Source organism: Rhea pennata, chromosome 20 (assembly GCF_028389875.1).
Source record: "Rhea pennata isolate bPtePen1 chromosome 20, bPtePen1.pri, whole genome shotgun sequence".
Classification (NCBI taxonomy): domain Eukaryota; kingdom Metazoa; phylum Chordata; class Aves; order Rheiformes; family Rheidae; genus Rhea; species Rhea pennata.
In genome coordinates this window covers 9039820-9062285 of record NC_084682.1, presented here as the reverse complement: position 1 = coordinate 9062285, position 22466 = coordinate 9039820, and the positions used below count along the sequence as shown (strand labels likewise).

The 22466-nt window shown below is 44.2% G+C and overlaps 1 protein-coding gene across 3 annotated transcripts in view; it reads right to left on the bottom strand.

The window, feature by feature from the left end:
• LOC134149504 (sphingosine-1-phosphate transporter SPNS2-like) overlaps positions 1–22466 on the bottom strand; it is a 141030-nt gene that overhangs the window by 10001 nt on the left and 108563 nt on the right. For all 3 annotated transcript variants that reach the window (XR_009960452.1, XR_009960453.1, XM_062592667.1), the window contains exon 11: positions 11379–11542. Coding sequence is in view for 1 of the 3 variants with exons in the window: in XM_062592667.1 (XP_062448651.1) it covers positions 11379–11542 (164 nt within the window). In the remaining 2 variants the exon portion in view is untranslated. The remainder of the gene's footprint in view (positions 1–11378; positions 11543–22466) is intronic.

The following is a 22466-nucleotide window of genomic DNA, read 5'->3' as shown; positions in this document are numbered from 1 at the left end:
GTAAAGGAAGTATTAGGAAACAGTGCACTAATTTTTTCCCTCCTGTTGTACTTTACATCACTTAACTTTTATGACCAACACTAGAATTCTTCAGTGGGGTCTGTCTAGCCTACAAATAATTCACTGTTTGAATAGCAGGAGCTCACTCAGCAGTCAGGGTATTGGGGCTACAGGGGCAGCTAGATCGCTGTCCTTAACAGCAGCAATTCCTGCCAGTGATTAAGGATCCTTCTCTTGCCTTCGTTTCACTGTACACACTTTTGTGTTTCTGAAGTACTGTGCAATATGCTATAAAACGTCCGTCTGAAGCAGAACTTTAGGAGGGGATACCAACGTAACAGCCACTAATAGCACCCTTCAGCAGGCACCTCTCTGTCTAAATTTTCTCAGATATAGCTTGGGGTAAATATTTCTTTAATCAACAGATTGATTTTGAAATCTTGTTGGGGAAGTGTTTATCTGGGGAGCAATTCTGATGACTGGCCTTTGTGGAAAGAAGGGTAAGACCTGCTACTGACGCTAAGATAGGAAACACAAGGCCTAACTGAGGTTTTTGGTGAGAGCCATGAACACTGGAAGCACTGTAGCTTGGGCAGCAGCCAGTGGTTCCTCCCTAGATTACTGGGAAGCTGAGGTACGTTTCCAAAAGGCCTTGTAAACACGCTGAAACTGAAAATTTTAGGTGATGAACTACTCACATGGACAGACAACCTTGAAATATAATGAGATTTTATGGCCTTAAATCTGCAAACTTGGCTACTGACACTCATCACAAGCATTACAACCTGTCGCTGCTCTCTGAACCTGGGCGAGAAGCATAGAGGCTAAGGATATCGCTCCACATCTGTGTGACCTGGGGAAGCCCCAGTGAATTTTATGAGCTGATAAACAAACACAGGAGGTTACCTGCACGAGAGGTTTGCTCAGGCTCTTGTTGTCACTATCCCTGCAGGTACCCGGGATACCCAGGGGCATCCTTTCACCTTGGCTTTCTTGAACTTCAGATGGACACAAGCTCAGGTCCATTAGGAAAGTTAAAACGCTGGGGTAGAAGTAATGCTGTCACCATGGTCTCCCTGACACTCAGAAGGCGGCAAACGTACTTGAAGCTGGGAGGAAGAGAGGGAAGTTCTCTAAGGCAGAGGAGCATAAAGTGGGCTTAGGCACAGGCAAAGTCTTCCCTCTGCCCAGTAACCACCTCCTCGTTTACCAGCTGTGATTCAGAAGGGGGGGGGAAGTTGGAAAAGCCTATGTTTCACAGGCTCAGCTCACTTCAACCACCACCTTGTTTCTGCAGGGATCACTTGCATTAAGTAAATCCTTGCTGAAGCCACTTGCCAAGACACATTAACATTTTGGTAGAATAAAGGAGGAAAATGGACACAAGTTTACAGTCCATCTCACACATATTTTCCACCACTGTCTGGATACTGTCAACACCCTCATAAACACAGTCAGCTCCAAGAGGATTTAAAGCTTATTGTGGTTGGCCTGCCAGCAAAACAAACAGGTAACAGAGGACCAGGAAATACTGTGATAAAAACACAAACCACCCCCCGCCATAAGTTATCAGACCACATTCATACTCTACACAGATCCTAGTGCTTTGTTTCACCAATATTTCACCAGAGAGGGATTTATAGTTGCATTTGACTGGGTTTTTTGTTACATTTCCCTTGAGCACTTTGAATCAGTCAAATTATTAATGCACCAAGCTTCATCTAGTAATGCACAACGCTAACGAAGCCATGCACTGAGTTCATGGAAAGACTGCTGCCCCTGAAACCAGTCAAAGTAGTCTACAGATATTCTACTTTCTATTATTAATCTGGTCACTGTAGAAGCCAAACCCAGCTGTCTTATCTACTGCAGAGTGCTCTTTCAACTTGGCTCTCTACCACATTTCTGTGTAACATAACGGTTCCAGCAATGCACCATCCGTTTGCCAGACACTTCACCAGTAGCTAAACCAGCAGGGCAGAGACCCGACATCAAGTACGTACATTTCAAACTCTTAATTGCACAGATTTTTTTAATCAAGCAATGGAGAATGTAAATGTGTCAGCTACTACTGTCTTGCAGTGACAAAAGATAGTTGTGGCTTTCTCCTGCAATTGGTAGGAGCTAGATTTGTTTCTCGGCTCTATAACAGGCTTTGTCTGGGATGCTGAACACACTGGTTTGTCCACCTGTGCCTTCATCCTCTTCCAAAAAGAGAGCTGTGAAATATTTAACCTTAATATAACTGCTTACCTCCTGAGCAGAGTGCCAGAAGAGCCAAAGTAAGGACTGCTTCCAGAGAACATACCATGTTTTAACTGAACTCAAGCTGTTTTGATCACTAAGTCAGTAGCTTAGGGACAAGATACACAAGATTAACAGTATGCATTACTGCACACCCCTTTGCTGAAACTCAGTGCTTTGATTCAAAAGGTTTCTAGTATGCTGCAGCTTTAAATGATGGCTGAAGTTGCAGGAAAGGTGAGCAATAATAATACATCAACCTAGAAAGATCCCCATGAACGGTACAGGGACAGGACTGGCACAGCTAAAAATAGTTTGTGCACTGAGCTTCCTGATGCATCATGACAGGTTCATCCAGCCTCCCAGGAACAGGGTCTGCTTGATGAAGCTGAGGTCAGTTAGCTAAAGAAAAATGACACTATGCGCAATGCTAAATATTGTTAACAAGAAAGTGGGCATAGGAGTAGCATGTATTGGAGTGGCAAATCACTGTTTAATTTAGCTCTGTTGGCTGCTTATGCTTATTCATTTCTAGCTAGAGAGAAAGCCTGGGACTCGTGTTAAAAAAATATGTATATATATGTATACACCCACACAGATACACACACAAAACCCACTCCAAACAAGGCTCAGATAGAACTTAGTTGTGCGCAGCCCTCCTGGCAGCCATCGGCACAGCGATCCCCTTCCTTTTGGGGACAGAAACGGTGAATTGCCCCATATGGAGCAGCAGCCTTCCCCAGGCACGGCCCTGCGGAGCTTTGTGCTGGTGCCGACCGGTGCTCCAACAGCTGCACGGAATTGGCTTAAAATCCCTTTTCTTCCTGCACGTCAGTGGATTTAGTGGACGGAATATGATGATCATGTACAGCAAACGTATTTTTTTCCTCTTTTTTCAGTACAGTCCCTGAAAGCTGCGCAGACTCTATGAGAGTTTTCCATCTGTGGATTTAATCCAGGTGCTGAGCGTATTTGCCTCCAGAGGAAGAAACACAGGTCACTTGCTATTTTTCCTCTTTTGCAGATCTTGACAGAGGAGAAAACTGGCAGAAAGGAAACGATCCATAGCCCAGCCAGCTGCAGCACGACAGTTCTGAAGATGCGAGTTAACAGCACTCGTTAGGTATCAAGGATCTGGAGGGAGACGAGCCTCAGAGATAGGCCCGCTTTACCGCTCTGCAGCGGCAGGCTGCCGAAGCTGCGTGTCTCTAAACGCTGCAAAACTTTGTGCCTGGCTCTCTCCCTGTATATGTAATTCTATCAGATAACGAGGGCCTCAGAATTAAGGTGGTGGCAGTTCTAGCGCTAAGGAAGATGTGGGTAACATCATACTCTCATGCCCAGTGAATGGAAGAAAGAGGAAGTGGAGGCTCTTGCTTTTCTTGGCATGATTTAATGGGGAAGGAGATAAAACATGACATATAAAAACAGATTTGACCTAAGTAAATCTTCAAAAAAATCCTACCTGTAGAACTTCCTGATGCCACTTGATTAAAAACATATTTACTAACCTCCAAAATAACTGCCCCATGATACAGCTCTCTCTTCACCAACCTTGAAGCTACCAGGTTCCGGGAACCGTCCTTCAGGGAACCGTCCTTCCGTGCCACTGCACTGTAACGCTGTGGGCAGGCCCCATCAGGCACATCTGGCAGCGTCTTCAGGAACGACCAAGCCAGAGCACTTATAACTCCTTGTAGAAGTGATGGAAGCAATAAGCCAACCATTCTGGCCTTGTTTCACTAAAAGGTGCCACACAGGCCAAGGCCCCAACCACACGTAAATTATGCTAACACACCCATGGTCACAGCTCGCGAAAATCTGCCTTGCCAGCAGGCACAAGTCCGCTGACTTCTGTTATACTAAGCATGAATTTCTCTATTATTAAAACTGTTGCCTTGAATATTAAGCATGTGATTCTCCATATGAACAGGTCATCTACTGCGGGTAAAAGTGAATGCTTTCATAATACGTTATGTAACAGTGACAGGCTTCAGGAAACGGACTGGCAATGCTGAATTTTTCATGATTTGTTCTATTTCCTCAAGTCAGGAAGGGTTTCGGGCTGGGAAGGCTGCCTTCTGTTCAGTTGCTCCAGCCACCTGCATGGGATCTGATCGGATTTCATATCTGTGCCTGAATGCCAAGAGCAAAGCAGCTCTCTTAGCATGAGTTTAAAATATCTTCCTCTGCGGAAAGTCTTTGCATGCCAAGAACTGTCCTTTGCAATGACAATGCATCATACTGAATCTATTGTGAGCGTATGGTTTAAGTGCCCTTTACACCTTATGGGTAAGTGCTTTTAATCCTCTTTTACAGATGATGGCGCATTTTAGGGAGAACATCCATCCTTCTAAAGGTCACAGCAGAGTCTGTAGCCAACATGGCACTAGGCCTCCAAGGAATTCCTGATCTGGTGCTCTTCTAGGACAAATAATCTTTGCTTTTCTATAGCTTCAGGCACATAGAGAAATTCTCCTCTTGCTGTAGAACAGCACTTAAGTAGCTAGAACTGGTCTAGGGATATTGTTTTCTTTTCCCAGTGGCGCAGGGGAATCACCTCTACAGGGCCGTACTGATGGGCTTGGAGAACCACGAAGCTCTGCCTGCAGCCTCTGCCACAGCTTGCAGTTAGCAAGAGCCACGCCAGCACCAGCTGGCTCAGTCCTTCTGCCTGTACTTAAGCAAACCTCTTGCTGCCAATAATTAACTTGATCAGCATATTTCAAACGCCATGAGCATTTTGCCCGAGTAAGAACCACAGTTCAGCTCAACATGTCTTGTGAACAACTGCACAGACCTTCGACACCTTCCCACATAACCTGCAGGAAATCTGCAGGTCAACTACAGCGACAGAACAACACAGTAATTTTATGATAGGAGACTGTATTTTCCATCTGCATGAAACAAGCAGCTCCCATTGAGGAAAGCAAATCAGCATTAAAAATTCAGCCAGTCCCACGCCATTTCATTCTTAAATCTTCCAGCTGCAGTAACAAACATGCTAATAAACAGGGGGAAAAAAACAGATTTACAAGCAGGTTTTTCCACCAATAATAAAACTAGCTATGCCTTCATCACCTCTTCTCTTGACATTCCCAACCCTTCAATTCCACATGAATCATTTGATACTCTAACCTTATTCCATCTGCAGGCTACATATCTGTATCATGCTGTCCTCTGATTTCCCAAAAACATTCCTTGACTCTCTTCCTCCATTGTCACAGATCCTCTACAACCTAATCTGGACTCCTTGCTCTAATTTCCACATACCCTTAAAGGCCAAGGACATCTTATCTAGGCTAGAAAGCACTGTGAGTCTATGTCACTACAGCAAGTGTCTTATTAAAAAAAAAAATATCAGAAGTAGCAATACCAGCAAATATCCCTTTTTGGGATACCCCAAATATCCTCAAATATCCCTTTTTGGGAGATGTGTGACTAAATCCAGTAGAGATGGCTCTGAAATCCTCAAACTGGAACTCTGTTTCAATGCAGCACCGAAACATCACTCTAAAATAGTGTCCAAGCTTCTCTTAAAATATTTCACGGAAGAAATATTATTTTCAGCAATACAAACTACCAGAATGGAACATGTTGTATCAGTCTAACATATCAGCTTAATATCTGTACCACCATTAATAAGGAGAGCCTATGCCGTGCTGGCAACAACACAGGGTCATCTGATGGGTCTTTTCCATCTCTAATAGCTGCAATAGAAAAACAAGAGAAAGGAGGGCTGACAGCTCGACAAGTCCTTCCCCTGCCCCACATAATAGAATCTGCAAAGCAAAAATAAGGTCAGACACTTTCAAATTGCTGCAATAGGAGAACTGAGAGATCATTTTATATCTAGTTCTAGAAAAGGCTAAAAATAAGCCCGATGTGAAGCAGAAGACAGAGTCTGAAAATGGATTATTCTCATTTTTCCTGTAATGCAATTTGCAGATGTGCCACGTTTAAGACAGCAGGAGAGGTGTATGGACTAGCAATTGTTCTTTCTGTGTCTTGCGCTATCTAATCTGCAATATAAGAATATTCTCCTCCCGTGTTTGTACCAACCACTTTTAAAATGAAATGTTAATCACCACTGCTACTCAGCTAGAGTCTCCAAACCTGATAAAGACATTAAGAGTAAAAATCTTTTTCTTATTAAATGTTTAATTTTAATTTTTTGGAGGGGGGGAATCTATTAGAGCTATGCAAGTAGCTCGAATCTTATGCTTGCAGGTCTCTGAAGTGCTGAGTGCTCGCTAGTGCTAACTATATTCTTTTGCTCTGACTAGCTGCATCAGTGCAGTTATTTATTCCTGTTCATGTCTGCACCAGGGAAATATGCTGCAGTTGCATCCTGCTGCCTGATCTGCATTGCTGTATCTTTGGCAAAAATACCCAGCACATACCATGCAGAATGCAGAGAGAGCCTGAACAATTATGAACCCTGGGTATCTGTCCAGGGCATCTTTTTGTACCTCTGGAAGCATATGGGAAAGAACAGAAAATCTCCTGCTTTCAGGTATAAGATCAGTAATTAAATAGAAAAAAATATTAACTTAAGAAAAACCCTCTCTCTGAGGAAGAGGGGTGGATATTCCTATACCTGCACACAGTGGTGTTTCCCAAGGAACACCTTGGTGGGTTTTCCCTCAACAACAACTGTAAGTGGCTGCTGTTAGAGATAGGACACTGGCGGCAGAACCAGCCACTGTCTGCTGCAGAGCGTCAGGGTCCTTGGGTCTGTGTCAATGCAGAGACAAGTATCACTGCTCAGCAAAGCTCTGTGTAACTTATGCCAGAACAGAACCATGTTGCTCGCTATTTACATGACAGTGATTTATATGCCCTGGCACCCGAAAGTTGTCATGGCTCAGGGAAAGGACATATTTTTATTTCTTTTCATAATAAAAATGATATCTTCTTCCTAATTACTGGTGAAGCCGTTGCTTCTATTAAGTACTAATGTAGGCTGTTCTTCTGCCTCTCTAGGGCAAAGCTTTGTTTTATCAAGTCATGTGAATTATGCGTGAAGAGGAGGACACAGGCGGGCCACGGATGCAACTCAGCAGTGCTGAGCTATTCACTTCAAACCAGTGAAGTACCTGAAACACTGCTGAGCCCTGAACGTTGCCTCCTGGCCGACAGCTGCCAAGGCTGCTCGGGCATCAGCGCTGGAGCTGCAGAGTAAGAGGGATCTCTGATCTTTTTCTGCAGGGCTCCACCACGGCCAGATACTGCACTTGTAGATACTGTCTTCCAGAGGGTCTCGCTCTGTAAGTCAGCTCTTACAGATCTTCATGAAGCAGATAAGAGAAATACAGTACGAAGTGCAGTCATATTTGGAAAGGAAAAAAATCACTGCCCTTCACTGCAGCAGTACAGAACAGGAAAGGCCCTATAACATAGCCCACTGAAATCACAACAGGAATTGTAGTTGGGCGATAATAAGGCCAACAAAATTGATACTCTAGTCCTTTCAAAAAGGGCTCCGAGATATTTATTATGACTAGCACAAAAGATCTCTTACAGAAACGATTTTCTAATCATTCTTTCTCTCACACTTTGGAAGGGTGAGATTAAATTTGTACTTTAAAAAAATACACCAGAAATTATTAGATTATATGACAGAGTGATTTGCTCTGCATTGCTCTGCTAGTCCTACATTGACTAAAAATTTCTTTAAGCTGACAAATTTCTGAGGCGGTATGAAAGCAATTATAAAAGAACCACAACTTTTTAGAGAAGAGTTGCTTTATGAAGAAATTTTTCTGATTAGCCTTTTTGTGAGAGAGGCATCTTACTGAGTGGAATTACTGTATTAAAAAAGTAATCCACAAAATAGGCCCAGAATTGTGGCAATGATAAAAACAACATCAAAACACCACAAGGCATTGAAAGCCTGTAAATTCTGTTTTTGAAAGGAAGTGTGGTGGAAACTGGAGGAAGCTTTATAGGAAAGAGAGGTTGCTGTCCTGATGCTCTGCACTGCCTGGAAAAAGAAATTATCTCTAAGCAAACACCCAAACAGAAGGCGTTACACAAAAGAACAAACAAACAAACAAACAAAATCCTAACAATAAAACTCTGAACTGCTTTTTGCAGAAGCCTAGAAATTAAAACGGGGAAAGCTCCGTCTCCACAGGCAGCGCGGGGCTGCAGGAGCGGTGTTACGCTTCCGTGCTCCTGTACTAGTTCCTCGGAGAGGTCTGCGACACCCGGCCCGCGCGCCCTGACCCTGCGTCGTGATGAACGGCTTTAATCTCCGGCGCGTGACACCGGCGTTGGCGACTCCCGCGGGTTAATTGATTTCTTCTGGCAAAGCGCATTTCCAAGTCCTGTCGTCTGAGCAGCACGACCGACCGCAGAGGGAAAACAAGGTGTCTGGCAGAAGAAATTCTCCTGCAGCCAGCCAGGAACAGGTAGGATACAAGGGGGGGCGGCCAGGCAGAAAGCTAGCCTAGCCGAAGGTGCGCGACGCCGGGCACAGACGGGTCGTCCCACAGGCAGGAGCTGGACATCAGACCTGGCGTCCAGCGTGGAGTTTTGAGACGCTAACAGGAAAGTGCTCTGTTGCCTTTTCTCACACAGGCAAACATGCAGCTAATAACAAATCCTCCCCCGTGAGTTCCTCCAAGGAGACCGCTGAGCCTGTCAGCAACGGCAGACAGGACCGAAGCCTGCACCTGGCAGGCAGAGGAGCCTTACTCCGTAGCCGCCAGCCTGACCGGGATGCTGCAATATCCTTCAGCGTCAAACCTGAATTAAGCCGCGTTCTCTTCAGGAAGCTGAATGTAGAAGGCCAGAGCGTTTCTGACATGGGAGTGGGCACATCTAGTAGTAGTGTAGCAAAAATGGTTTGGGAGAAATTATTTTGTTAGCCCTTATTTATGACAACTGTTACTGGCTCTGTATCTGAGCCAGTCTGCACAAGTACACAAAGGATCAGAAACTGAATAATACCAAGTTCATAAACAAATGCAACTCAGACAGACCTGCATAGGGAAGGACGCTGAAAGAGCAATAGCAACAGGTCTGAAGCCTGGATGTGTTTCTTTGCTAAGTGGCCTTGCAATGGTGGGGAGCTGGTATGCATTGGGCTTGAACTGAACGCAACCAAATCTGCTCAGGCTAGACAGCAACAGACCAGAGTAAATATATTTATGCAGGAGAAAGCAGAGCTGTGGAATGTGATCTCTCCTCCCACAGTAAATGCTTTGCACACAGCCAGACACTCCTGAAAACCAAATCCTCCTCCACTGCCTGAGATGCTGCTGTGTTATGCTGGCAACACAGACACTGCAAAGGGCCATGTTTAAGCACGGTGATGGTGCGCAGGTAGAAAGTGGAGACTCCCATCTGAGCAAACTGAAGACAGATGCAGTGAAGTTCTTCCAGACACAGGTGGGCCCCAGAGCAAAGGCTAACTTCATGGGCAGGCATGAGGGTAATTTCATGTGCTAAGTTATACTACTACTCTGTCACAAATTGAGCCTTTGGCTCCTTGCAACAACAGCCATACTGAGCACCGAGAAACTTCTGTTCATCCTGCCCCATCCCCAAGTGATTGCTGCTTAGACTTGTGTGTGCAGCCTAGACGCACCATTACAGAAACACGGCAGAAGATCAGTTCTCATCCTCCTGCTTCATGACCAAGCCCTCAAGAACCAGGGCAGACTCCCCAGACAATCCGCTTGAGCATTTACCACCTCCTCCTCTTAGGAGGTTCTTCCTAATGTCTGATCTCCAGTTTCACTTACTGCAACTTAAAGCCCTTACACGGAGTGAGGACAGAACCACATTCCCAAGGCCACACAGAAAACCTTTCCTTTCTCTGGTGTTTGTACGTGTTAATAAAATGAAAAGTGGAACTGCTTGTACATGGCCACTGCACAATCTCTGGCACCGTTTCCAAATCTCTCATCTCCACTTGATATGATTGTGCGAGCAAGAAAGCATCACCCAAACAGTCTGCGCACTTATGTCCGTCCACTTCCACACACCTTATTTTCCTTCTAGCTGTCTCGTATCCAGTAATGCCAGGACACCCCTTTTTAAAGTAGAAGAAAGTCAACTCTAGTCTCTCTCTCTCTCTCTCTCTCTCTGCAGAATTACCAACATCGTAATGTCTCTTCATTGCATTATTTTGCTCAGCCTATCTACATCTATGTTTTTAAACGAATACAAACTCTTGGGCAGATATATCGCAGCGAGGTTTATAAAGGGGAAGCTCAGCCACGCAAAGTTCACATTGACATGGATGTCTGACGCAGTGCTGCTGTTACAACGGTAAGCCTGTGCGGTTCTTCTTGAACCAACGCAAACTCCTCTCTCAGCCACGCCACAAAAGTACCTCCTCCCGACGGGAGCAAGGCAAAGGCAACTTGCAGCCAACACCAGTCTAGGCACCTGCCCACGCATTCAGCATGACATTATACATAGACACTCTTATTGTTCAACAATTATGAGAAAAAGACTAACCCCAGAAGTGTGTATGTCATGTGGAAGCGTCTTCTGAATTACTGTAGTTGCCAACCGTGAGGTGGTCCGAATCGGTTTCTTTACTGAAAAACAGTAGCTTTTTTTTAAAAGCTGCAATGAGGGACTGGGAAAGTCTATCTTTAATACAGCCACCCTTGAGCGTATATGTCCCCACATACACAGCTTCTTTCTTGCCTGATGCTTCTGTATATTGAAGGTAGTGAGCAGGGCACAGGTAGCTGAGATGGGACCAGGGATTCAAAGCTGACCACCAAGCTCTATAAGGTATCTCCTGCTCTTCACCTAGCAGTCCACAGGTTCCCCGACACAGCAACCTCTCACTGCAGGAGCCTGACCTGTGGCATGCTCACGCAAGGGTAAAACAGGCCTGTGATCTCAAATAACATGCTCCCCTCAGGGACATACAGCCAACAACTGAAATCTACCACAGCAGAAGCCTGTAAAGGATGCCCAGCCAGCATGACTCAAGCCCCTGCACTTCGTGCAGCACCATGCACTCCGCTGAGCTGAGGTTCTTAACACAAAGTCCAACATCCTTTACCTCAAAGACCAAGGCCCGGGAAAAGAGTACAAGCATAATGTTCAGGAGAGAGAACAGGCTTCTGTACCTCCCCATTTGCAATTGCCAGGTTACTCACTGTTGTTCAGCTTTGGCTCGATCACTTAGGAAGAAGAGGGCTGTGGCCAGGAAAAACATCCCTCCTAGGACAACGACAAACGGGCAGAGCATGAGTGCATACCCCAAGCTGAGGAACTCCCAGAGCGGGGACTCCTTTGTGCTTTGTCGTATCAGGTCTGAGATCTAGAAGAGAAGGGCAAAAAAATTGGTCACTTAAATGAAAAGGAGGCATAATAAAGGTGAGAGAACACGATTCCCTAAACAGTTGCCCACAGAACATGTGCGTGGAGTTTCAAATGGACCGGGTTGTTCAGTAAAGGCTGAATGCCCTTTACATACTCTGGCCTTGCACATGCCTTTACTCTTCACTCTGGAGCCTGGGCAACTTCTGCCATGAGCTGCTCAGCAGGGGCTCTCGTCTCCCTATCGCTCTTCAGGCCTGATCTATTATCTTTCCCACAGCGCTCTCCATCTCCTCCTTAGCTGCTTCAGTGACTGAATCAGCAGATTTCTAGTCCCACTGTACAGATCAGGCCTCCCCGTGTGCTGGCAACACCGCACTGCCACAGCTTGCCAATCAATCTTTGCCAATTTCTGTTAAGTCCTGCTTGATCCTACGTATCCTCTACCTTTCAGAAAAAGGCAATGTTAAATTCCATTCCAGTGTATTGGGTGGGAAGGGGGAAATGTCTTTCACAGAGCATAAAATCCTGAGATCCCACCTGATTTGCAGAAACAGAGCTCTAACATGGTTTTATCCTGGTGTGAGACTCAGGCCTCCTTCCCCTCTCTAAACTCACGAGCATCCTGCACTTGGAGGTGTAATTGCGTACAAGATGCGAAGGTGGTCCCGGTCTCAGACCAGGCCTACTGCATGGTGGCTACATGCAGACCAAAGAACCACACACCACTGAGTTTATGGATTAAGGTGACCTACATCTTCAAACAACAAAATAATGTAACTATATGAAAGTGAACACAAGCTTGCATTGACACAAAAGAGAAGTGACGTGCAATGCCAGTGTTTAGGCCGTTATGAAAACCTTTTGCTAAAACACAGTAATATTTAATGACTTTCCATAGACAAAACAATCATGTTTTAATATTTACTGGCCAGCAAACAACATTACTGTCTACAAATCCAACAGAGCTGTAGCCATAGGGGGGATGAGTCTCAAGACATGGGGAATTTATTTTTCTAGCTCTAGTTTTGGCTGTGACCTTTTGTTGAGACAGAACGTGGTTTATACCAAAAGACAGCAGGGAGTTTGCAGTACAAAATCCTACAGCTGTCAACACACAGTTCTAGAAATATTCACAGGTTGTACAGCAACCCCTAAATGGCTACATTACTGCTAATGAAACAGGTGGCCTTAGACACAAATTACAAGCAGAAAACAACATTGGAGGCTTAAATCTAAAGACAGTAGATAAGTTAAGTGAGGAAACCTCACACTCGGGAGAAATCACCAACTCATAGCCCTGCTGTCAACTGTGGTGCAAACGTGTGAGGAAACGCCTCAGCAGAGCCTAAGCGCAACAGAAGGTCATGGAGAGACAGCGCTTGGGGGGACCCAGCTGAACAGGTCACAGAGCGCGCTTTAAGAGCTCTGTAGTAGGGTTACTCTTTGGACTGATGGTGGTCTCAGGGTCTTAATATGCTGCTTCTCATTCAGCCAGGCTCCTGGCACAGTGAAGGAAAGGAGGAGCAGGGAGCTCGAGGGTGGTGGTGGAACCAATCTGTGCACAGGAGAGAGGACCATCTTTCATGAAGGAGAAATATGCAGTAGAGAGGAATGGACAAGCACTGGTACCTCAGAAGTGGGACACTGTATTTACATTAAGGATCAAAGGTTTTTAGCCATACTTTTCTGTTCTGTTCCCTACCCTAGAAAGGAGGAGGAGGAAATTTCAGTGCTTGGGATAGAGTTAAGGAAGTGGTCCTGTCTACTCAAGGAGCACCTTTTCATAGTGTATAACAAGATAGGAAAACAGGAGCATTATCAACAAGTTTCATGTGAGAACTGATTATTAAAAAAGTCTTTTGACTGAAAGGCAAAAACCAGTGGCTAATAGTCTGAGACTTATTAAAAAAATGGCAACAAGGCTTGAATGTGAAGAGAATGCAGCCTCAGGAAATCAGCAGAACCACACTCAAGAGACGGGGACCTCAGTTTATTTCCTCTTGTATCCAAACACTTCAGTTCTCAACATCTCCCTTACTCTTTATTATGAACCAAAATTGGGCATTGAATCAGCCTGTCTGCATGCAATAACCAGAACTGAGGCTTTGCATTTCAAAGCATCTTTCACCTAAAAATTTTAAAACACTTACAATTATCCTCCAAAAGGGCCAGACAATAAATCACTCAGCAAATTCACAAGATAAATCAGTAATAGAGGATGAAAAGCTAGGCATGCACTCCCAATTGCTTTATCTTATGAGTAACATGACATCCCAGGCTAAAAAGAGCTTTGAAAATATAGAATCTCCAACAAATAAAACTTCTAATGTAGCTTTCCCCACATCTTTCCTTCTAAAACGCTGTAGCAATCTTTTATATCTACAAATCTCGTTGGCATTTTGTTTTTTTAACTCAGCATATTCCCCAAGTGTGTATTTTAGGGATAGCAGTGTTTTTTTCCCATCCCAGGTACCATCCTTCCCACCAAAACAGCTAAACTTCTAATCTAGGCTTCATATAGCTTCCTCATCCAACTCTGAATCTCTTAATTCTTCTACAGCTTTACTGGGTCTCATATATATGCTTTTGCTGTTAGCTTATGCAGTTACCGTTCCCTGTTGGTTCCACTCTGTTACAAGCCACCTGCTAAGGCTGGAACTTTGGCATCTCCTCTCAAGAGGACACAGGACATAATTAAACACATATGTTCCAAGAATGACATACTGTCTGCCAAACGGTCTGCTCTGTATTGCCAATTTTTTGCCTTTCCAGACTCCTCACAATGAGAGCACTCTGAGGCGTCTCCCTGCGATCTGGCAGTACCCAATCTAACGTCGCATCTGGTACCTTCTCCCCATCATGACTGATGCAAAGCGGGGGTTACACGTGCAGTCAGCGCCAGCTCTTCGGCACTGACTCACGTTTGGGATTCCTTCTTTTCTTCTGCCAATCAGTAAGTGGCAAACAACTTCCAAACTTCTACCTGGAAAATCAGTAAGAAAGCCCTGCTGTTGCTTTGCAGTCTAATCAAAAGTCTTTGATAAAATCTTCGCTTTCTAAAAGTTCACATCTTTTGCCTCACTGTGCAACACAGATCTCAGACCAAGAGGAATGACTTTGCTAAATCAACTTTTTGTAGTGGAATACAAATGGTTTGCATGCAGCAGATTGCAGCCAACTGGATGGAGTCCAGCTAGAGAAAGAGCCCACTTTCCTGAGCACAAACAGTACGGCTCCAGTAGACCTGACCAAAAAAAAAAAAACCCAAAAAACAAAAAACAAACACGACCTCTCGGCAATTCTGTCCAAGTCCAGAAGATGATGCAGGAAAGAAAGGAAATGTCATCACCTTTACTTTGGAAGCCTGTGCCGTGTTTTTTGGAACACAGGACGAGCTATCGATACAATAAAAGCTCAGGTGTGCTCGAGTACGAGAAAGATGGCTTGGTCCTGTGCGACCCTCCCTCCTGAACGGCACAAGCAGTTAATTTAAGCAGATTCCTAATTAGACAATGTAATGGTAGCAGTGTTTAAATCCTCTTTGAAATCATCCCATTTCACCCACCTTGGCTCTTTACATCTCATCTCAATTCCTCTGCAAGTGCTTGATTTTACTAAATTTCAGACTTTGCCTCTCAGGCACAAATCTTGCTACATAAATTAGTATTTCCATTGCAGTATCTAAGCACAAATATCTGATTTTTTTTACAAAACTGTTGCAGGCCAAGTTCTCCCTAGTTTTTTTCTTCAATATGATTCCTTTACAGACTGCTTCTCGTAACCTCACGGTGACACCAAATTATTTGGGGTTCTCCCATTCTGAATTCAGAGATGCATGCAAAAGGTTTCTTTGGATTTTTTTAAAATCAAATATGAATGCAAATATAGAGTAGAAACCAAAAATAAGGGATTTTATAAAGGAAAAGTAAACAATTCTGCAGGCCTGTGGGGGGAGCACAAACATTTATGCTGTGTTAAATGACTTGAGAAACACATTATAAGAAAAGGAAATAAAACTCATTATTTTATATTAGTTCTGAAAGCTGCATAAGGAGAAGAGCAATTATATTCTAGAATTCATTTCACTTTTAACATTGGTACATTTGGATGATGGGAAAAAAAGCCAAAACCCTGCTAATCTTAACTGCATCCAGAGATTGCAAACAGATTTACCAGTTGGCTGGTGACAATATCTTGCATTTGTGCAAGGGACCTGAGTTTGCCCCAGCATTGCCCCTTGCTGGGGGAGTCTTTACTCCTGCACTGCCTCCCCTGTGGCAGGCTCATCTGCTTACACCCTCGCTCTTGCCCAGGATTAGCAGACTGCATTAAATAACTGGTGCATTCTAGAAAGCTGCAGTAAATTAAGAGGTTCAAGCAAGGTTTCCCCTTGCAGTTCTAATGGATGGGCTTTGTACATCTGCTGGAGTTAGAGCAACACTTGCTTCCAGACAACATCTGCCCTGCAAACAGGAGAGGTTTCAAAGTCTGCCTCATGTCACCAGCTGCCTTTCCCTTCGGGTCTCTGCTCTGCCCACGGATCTTGTAATAGAAGATGTAACTTTCTTCTGTCCCAACGTGAGACCCTCTGTTCCTTGTGTAATGTGGAGGCAAGGAACGTGGTCCACATGGTAGTGTACAGGTACTCAAATGGGTAGAGCTGGACAGTGCCCACTTACATAATGAAACAAGGTCCGGGGCGCAAGGCCTGAGTTTGGGAGCACACCTTTTAGCAGTATCCTTGTCCACGGTGAAGTGGCTTAGGAGAAACATCTCTCCTTGCAGCACAACCCCCTTCCCAGACTGTACATCTCAGGTGGAAAAAGTCATGAGACCAGATGATCTGAAATGGGGTTGCAGCTTGGGGCTGCAGGGCTGCACTGCCCACGTGAGAGCTCTGGGCCCCATGGTGAGAGGACAGAAGCCAGCCCCTGAGGTTATACTGGTGTGTACATTCTGCCGTTACTGCCTTAAGAGCGTGAACTTTATGCTGAAATTGTTTTAGCAGAACAGTCCCAACTGTAATTGCAGTTCTGCTGGGATGAGGATGATTTACACTGCTACAGCTCATTCCTTATGCAAACAGGGCAGTAGGCAACGGTGCGTGCTTTCCCATCAGGACCAGCTTCTTTCTGCACTCTTATTTCCTAGGGGACAGATGCCAATCACCCTCTCCCCTGTTGCTGTTCACTGGAACAAGCTTGGGGCTTAGCAGCAAGGAAGACTTGCACCTTCCTCCATGCTCCTGAAATTAGACACCTCAGTCTGCAAGGCGTTGAGCACCATCAGGACTTTGTATCCGCACTGGGAGTTTGAGGAATCCTTGACAGCTCAGAGAAGAAAGCCCTTTATCAGAGATTTTTAGTGCACTGAGGAGAGACAGAGTACACGGGATATACCTTGAAATACTGGAGGTGAACAAAGATCAGCTCTGGGAATTGCTCAATTGTTTTTTCTTAGCAGAAATGCTGAGTTTTCAGAGTGAGTTTTGGAACTCTTCAGAGACAGTAATGATGATTTTCTGATCATTTGTTGTTACTTTAAAAATTCCTTCATTCAGTAAAATCCAGCAGCCTGTGGCAGCAATGTACTATGGAGACAAAATGGTCTTGTGGCCCAAATAGAATCAAACTGTGCTAATCTTGTGTGGCATAAAGAAATGTATCCCTGACCATGCTGAACCCAAGTTGATACCTTTGAAAACCATTTCTAAGAGCTTTAGTGTGAACTCATGTGAAATCCCTCAAGATCCTCACTGTCAGATCACTAGTGGCAGTTTTTTTGTTTTGTTTCGGTTTGGTTCGGTTTTTTTACACGTCCAGTATGGTGATACTGGATTTTCTTTAACGAGATTCTTCTAGCATCCATTTTTCAGAAATACCCAGAACCTACATTTCTAACCAAAATCACAGGAAATGACAGGTGCACAGCAGTTCCAGAAAAAAAAATACACAACCAAAACCCCCAAAAACATGCTATCTATGAACCCTTGGCAAAGAGCATTTTATGTATGGTAAGTCATTTGGCTTCTTAGGACAGATTTAAATCTTGTTTATTGCTGAATCAGCAGAAGTGGAAAGCTTGTTAGCTCATTGCAACAAGGAGATAAATCCTATATGGATTGACCTCCAGGTGCTTAATTCTCCCCTTTTTTTGCAGCTGCCAGCCATATCAAAGACTTGGGCTTTACAGGCACTACGAAAAAGGCTTTTAATTACTCAGCTCAGCCAGGACTCCAGAATTCCTGAAGTTAAAATTATTGCTTTGAAAACAGATAGTAAGGGCAAGGGGCTGGGGTGTCTTTTCCTTGAGACTACTACTCTGACACATGTACATTAGATGTTAGACTACAATGGCAAGGTCCATTTAAACCATCACAATCTGGATCATACGCAAGTGTGACCGTAGCCTTTAGATGAGGAGTGATCCTGTTTGGGCTCCAGAGCAGCAGGCAAGCAGCGGGCACTTGCTAACGAATCAAAACATGAATGTGTTTCCTGTGACATCTGCCGTCTCCATCAGGTGATGGAAGATGTTGCCTAAAGGCTGAGATGAGTCAAACAGATGATGTATCATGCATACACTTGCATATATTATAAATATATAACATATATATGTGAACACAACTGTATACTAGAATACTATAGTAAGTCACTATTGATAGAAATACTCTCAGCAGTGCTTCCCCAGCTACTAATCCTCACTACCACCAGCTTAGTGCCACCATGGGGCCATGATCACATGATGGAGGAAGAATTCAGGATAAAGACAAACTTTTAGGCTGAGCTTTCAAACGCAGTACCAGTGATGGGGTGGGACAGCTCTTAAGAAGCAGTATCTGATAAATTTTTACAAGAAACACTCATTGAAAGCTTAATTTTGCTCTCATAGGAAGCAAGTCCTGAAAAATGAACTAGCTCTGCTGTAGACACTCACTGGAAAGTGTCCTGGGCCAGAGGGGAGGCAGCTTTCATGATATCCAACATGCTGCAGGAGCTACCAAGAGAGATGCCTGTGTTCCATCCCGGAAGGAAATCCTTCCCTATAACAGCAATGGAATAATTTGCACAATTTTAAGAGAATATGCTTTGCTTCTTAGAACTGCGGCTCATCTCCCCCTCTGCTTTGGCAGAAGACACAGTGCTATGCGCCCACTAGCAAGCACACAAGGGCCCATATTCGGGGTAAGGTGTACGGGTCAGACAGGGACAAAAAGCCTAGACTGCAGCATCACATTGCAATGAGCCACTTTCCTGTGCTACCCTGCTTGTAAGTCAGACAGCAGTGGATTTGACTTCTAACAGGTAACGAGATTTTAGCCTGCTGGCCCTTTTTAATCTAGCCAGCTGAACTGCAGAAAATGCTACTCCAGAGAGAGCATGTCCACAGACCTCCTGTAGAGTAGCCATAGCATTTTAAACCATATTGTACAAATTTTAAACTGTAATACATGAATTCAGCTTCCTCAAAGAGATGGTTCTTTATATATGGAACTGATTTCTATAGGTATTCAATATTAACTTGGATAGGTAAACATCTTTGAAAGTAAATCATCAAAAGACTATCTCAAACTGAGACAAGAAAGCTGCGAAATCTACAGTTCCAATTTTAACTTTCATTAAAGAAGTATCTCAATTGCTGCATTTACTACAGTTTTCCTTGCAATGCCCCTAAATCAAATGCTGATCTGCTTTGCTGATGCTCTGCACTGGTGATAATTAACACTGTTCTGCTAATTACTTGCTAAAAGAAAGACATTAGCATTCTTGCTATTTAAGTGGCTCATTAGATCTAGTTTATTAACCTACTCACATAAGAAAGTTGAGGAACAGAGAAGAGTGGAGGGTGACAAGTGATAGTCTTATTGTTAAAACTCTTCCAGGGAATATATTGGGTGATGCACAATACCCCTTCAAAACAAAACAGCTCAGATTTGCTTATAATTAATTGTCAGGCCACTCACACACAGATCTCGTTTTCAAAAGGAGACTGTTCAGAGAGCAGACGCCTGTTCAGACCCTCGCGGTCCCTGCTGCTAGGGAAAACAGTGTGCTGCAGCGCTGGGAACAGCATTCAGCCCCAGGTCTGCTCAGGCCTTCAGAGACCCATCAGTTCGGCTCATGTTGCCACGTGCAAACTAGAGAGGGAGAGATGGGGAGAGCCTTTGCTGGACCATCAGCACACGGAAAGGCGATCTGGGTGCCTCCTCACAGCACGGAGCTGCAGGATCTGCCCGTACTCTCCTTGACCTGGTGTGGCTGGAGGTTGAGATCCTCAGGTAACACTGAAGAAGCAGGAGCTGAGGGGGGCCAGATGGGTGGGTATCACCCTCATGACACCAGGAGTAGCTTTCCGCCCATCAAAAGTGCTGCTAGTGTAAGAGGCATCAGTCATAACTGGCACTTAGAACACCATTCCTCACACCTTGATGCTACCGGGTAACAAGAAGATACAGGCAGGTTTCAGTCCTTAGACCTCCTGGACAGGGATGTAAGAGAGAATTTTAAAAAAGTAGCAAGGTAACAGGGAAGACAAGGGCCAGGGCACCAAGGACAAAACATGCCTGGCATACAGGGAGAGCGCAAAGCCTGCAGTAGGTGCCATTTCTCATCAGAGCCAGAAGTGGAGCAAGGATGGAGGAGGAGAGCACTTCACTGCTCACATAGGAAACAAGCAACAGGCCCGGAGGAAAAAAAGAAGGTAAGAAGAGTACCAAGGCATGGCCTCAAAACAAAAAATGACTGTCTGTATTGGATTTTATTGAAACAAAATGAGTACGTCACTAAGTAGAGGAAAACTGCCGTTTATGTGAAGAAATAATGTAATCCCTGAGCAGGGAAGAAAGGTAAACATATGTATGTGCACAGATGCGCATACACGCACAGACCCACCGGCACTTCTTTTAATAATTTGATTCTACAGGACAGCAGAGATATAACCAAAATTAATAACACAAAATGCTAGAGCTATGATCCAGCATGTGCAGTATTAACTGTATATCAAATTCTGCTCCAGGCTACCTCCACACAACTTCTGAATTGGAAATGTGGCCTAGGAATTAGGGCAAAGGAACAGCAGTTAGAAGATCTTTATCTGATCTTTTATATTTGTGGGATATTGGAGGTATTTCTTTTAACTGTTTCGTGCTTTAGCAACCATGTCTGCATAGTGGGACCTTCAAAAGGTGGGAAAGTACTAAAGATGTTTGGGTGTAATCCATTGAACAGGTCAAAGTTCTCACTGACTGCCTCAAGAACAAGGCACGGAGTTATACTCCAAGTCATTAAACATTATTTATTTAAACTCTGCAGGTTATTACAAATGTCTTGAAAAAGTTACAGCTATCTAGGAATAAAAGCTATCTCATCTAATGAAATACTGCAGCACGGCTTTTGTTTGTGAATGAACAGGCAGCACTGTTTTATAGTAATTGATCTCAGTGTCTGGCAGGTTACAAGTGCCACCCTAAAAACTGCATTTGCATAGCTTCCTTGCAAGATAATCTTAAGGCTTTTTATCATAATAAAATACCATCAAAGTTATGAATATTTAAAGAGACATAGAAAAATCCTCATACACAAACTTCTTTCTACTTAGCTTTTGAACAGCAATATAGACTTGGCACTTTGAGTGATTGTACTGAACTGCATAAACGCAGAGCACGGATGTTCCTGCATTGCAAGATTTGGAACTCAGGGAGACTATAGAAAAATCAGAGTCTGACCTTCAACTCTTATGGTACACTGCAAGACAGAAAAGCACTCCCACACATGGTACTACAGCTGTTAAATACCTTCTGCATTCCACATCAGGATTTTAAGATCAATACAACATTTATCGGTAACCAGCAAACACACAGGGACAAATGGCTGAGACAGCTTAGTCCTGCAAGGACATGGGTATCTGAGACTGTACTAAGATTTCACTTAAAGCCAACAGTAGTTGCTTGCTTAATTCCCATAGACTACCTTAAAAATCCTAATCGTAATCCAGACCATTTGTCTAAACTGCCCAAGTGAGATTTCTGACTTGTGTTAAGGTCTCCATCCTGGAACTCAGCAGTACAAATTGCTGGCTTGCCTCAACCCTAATGGGGAAGCCAGCTGTTTGCTCTTTCACTTTAAACGGTATTTGCTTTTTGGTGTTATGTGAAAGTCCCAATTGACCTTTCAACTGTCATAGCATGGGAGCGTGAGCCAGCCGAGCCAGCCCGGGGGTGGCAGAACTGGATGCAGGTGCCGTAAATGCTTCACTCTGCCCACAGAGTCTTGTGCTGAGATAGTCTCTCCTCCTCAGTGACTACTGCCCAACAAATACAGCATTAGAGAAGACTAATTCAAAATCATAATTAATATTTTCTCAGTCTAAAGAAGGCCCAGGGCAGCCAATTAAATTGGTCTTATACATACTTCAGGCAGGCATCCTTAAGTAACTCACAGCTTGCTTGGTCTCTGAACACCAGTATGGCAAGGCACATTATTTTCTACAAGCAAAGTCCTTTTTAATCTGTGACACTAAAGAGCCCTAGGCAACTTTCAAGATTAATTGCAATCATTGAGCATCTTGGTCCCTCCTCCTGGATGTCTCTCTTCGATAATGAAAAGAAAGAACACGCAACGGAGTCACCCGAGACAATCTCGCCTGCCCCCCGTGCTCACAGCGTGCCAGCCTGCTATTTCATTTCCCTCCCTGACATCTTCTCCCCTCCCCAGGCTGCCTCCCCTATGCAGAGCAGTCTCTCCCAGCGATTCACTCGTTCTTGCCACTTCCAATACTTCCTAAAATAAGATCATTTCTCATGGGGTGCCCAGAGCATTGAAGTAAATGAAGATTCAGTTATACATATTTATTCTCTTGGGATACTTCTCAGTTCCTTGGTGCATTCAGTCTTATCTGCATCTGTCTCTCCATGTAAGCTTCAG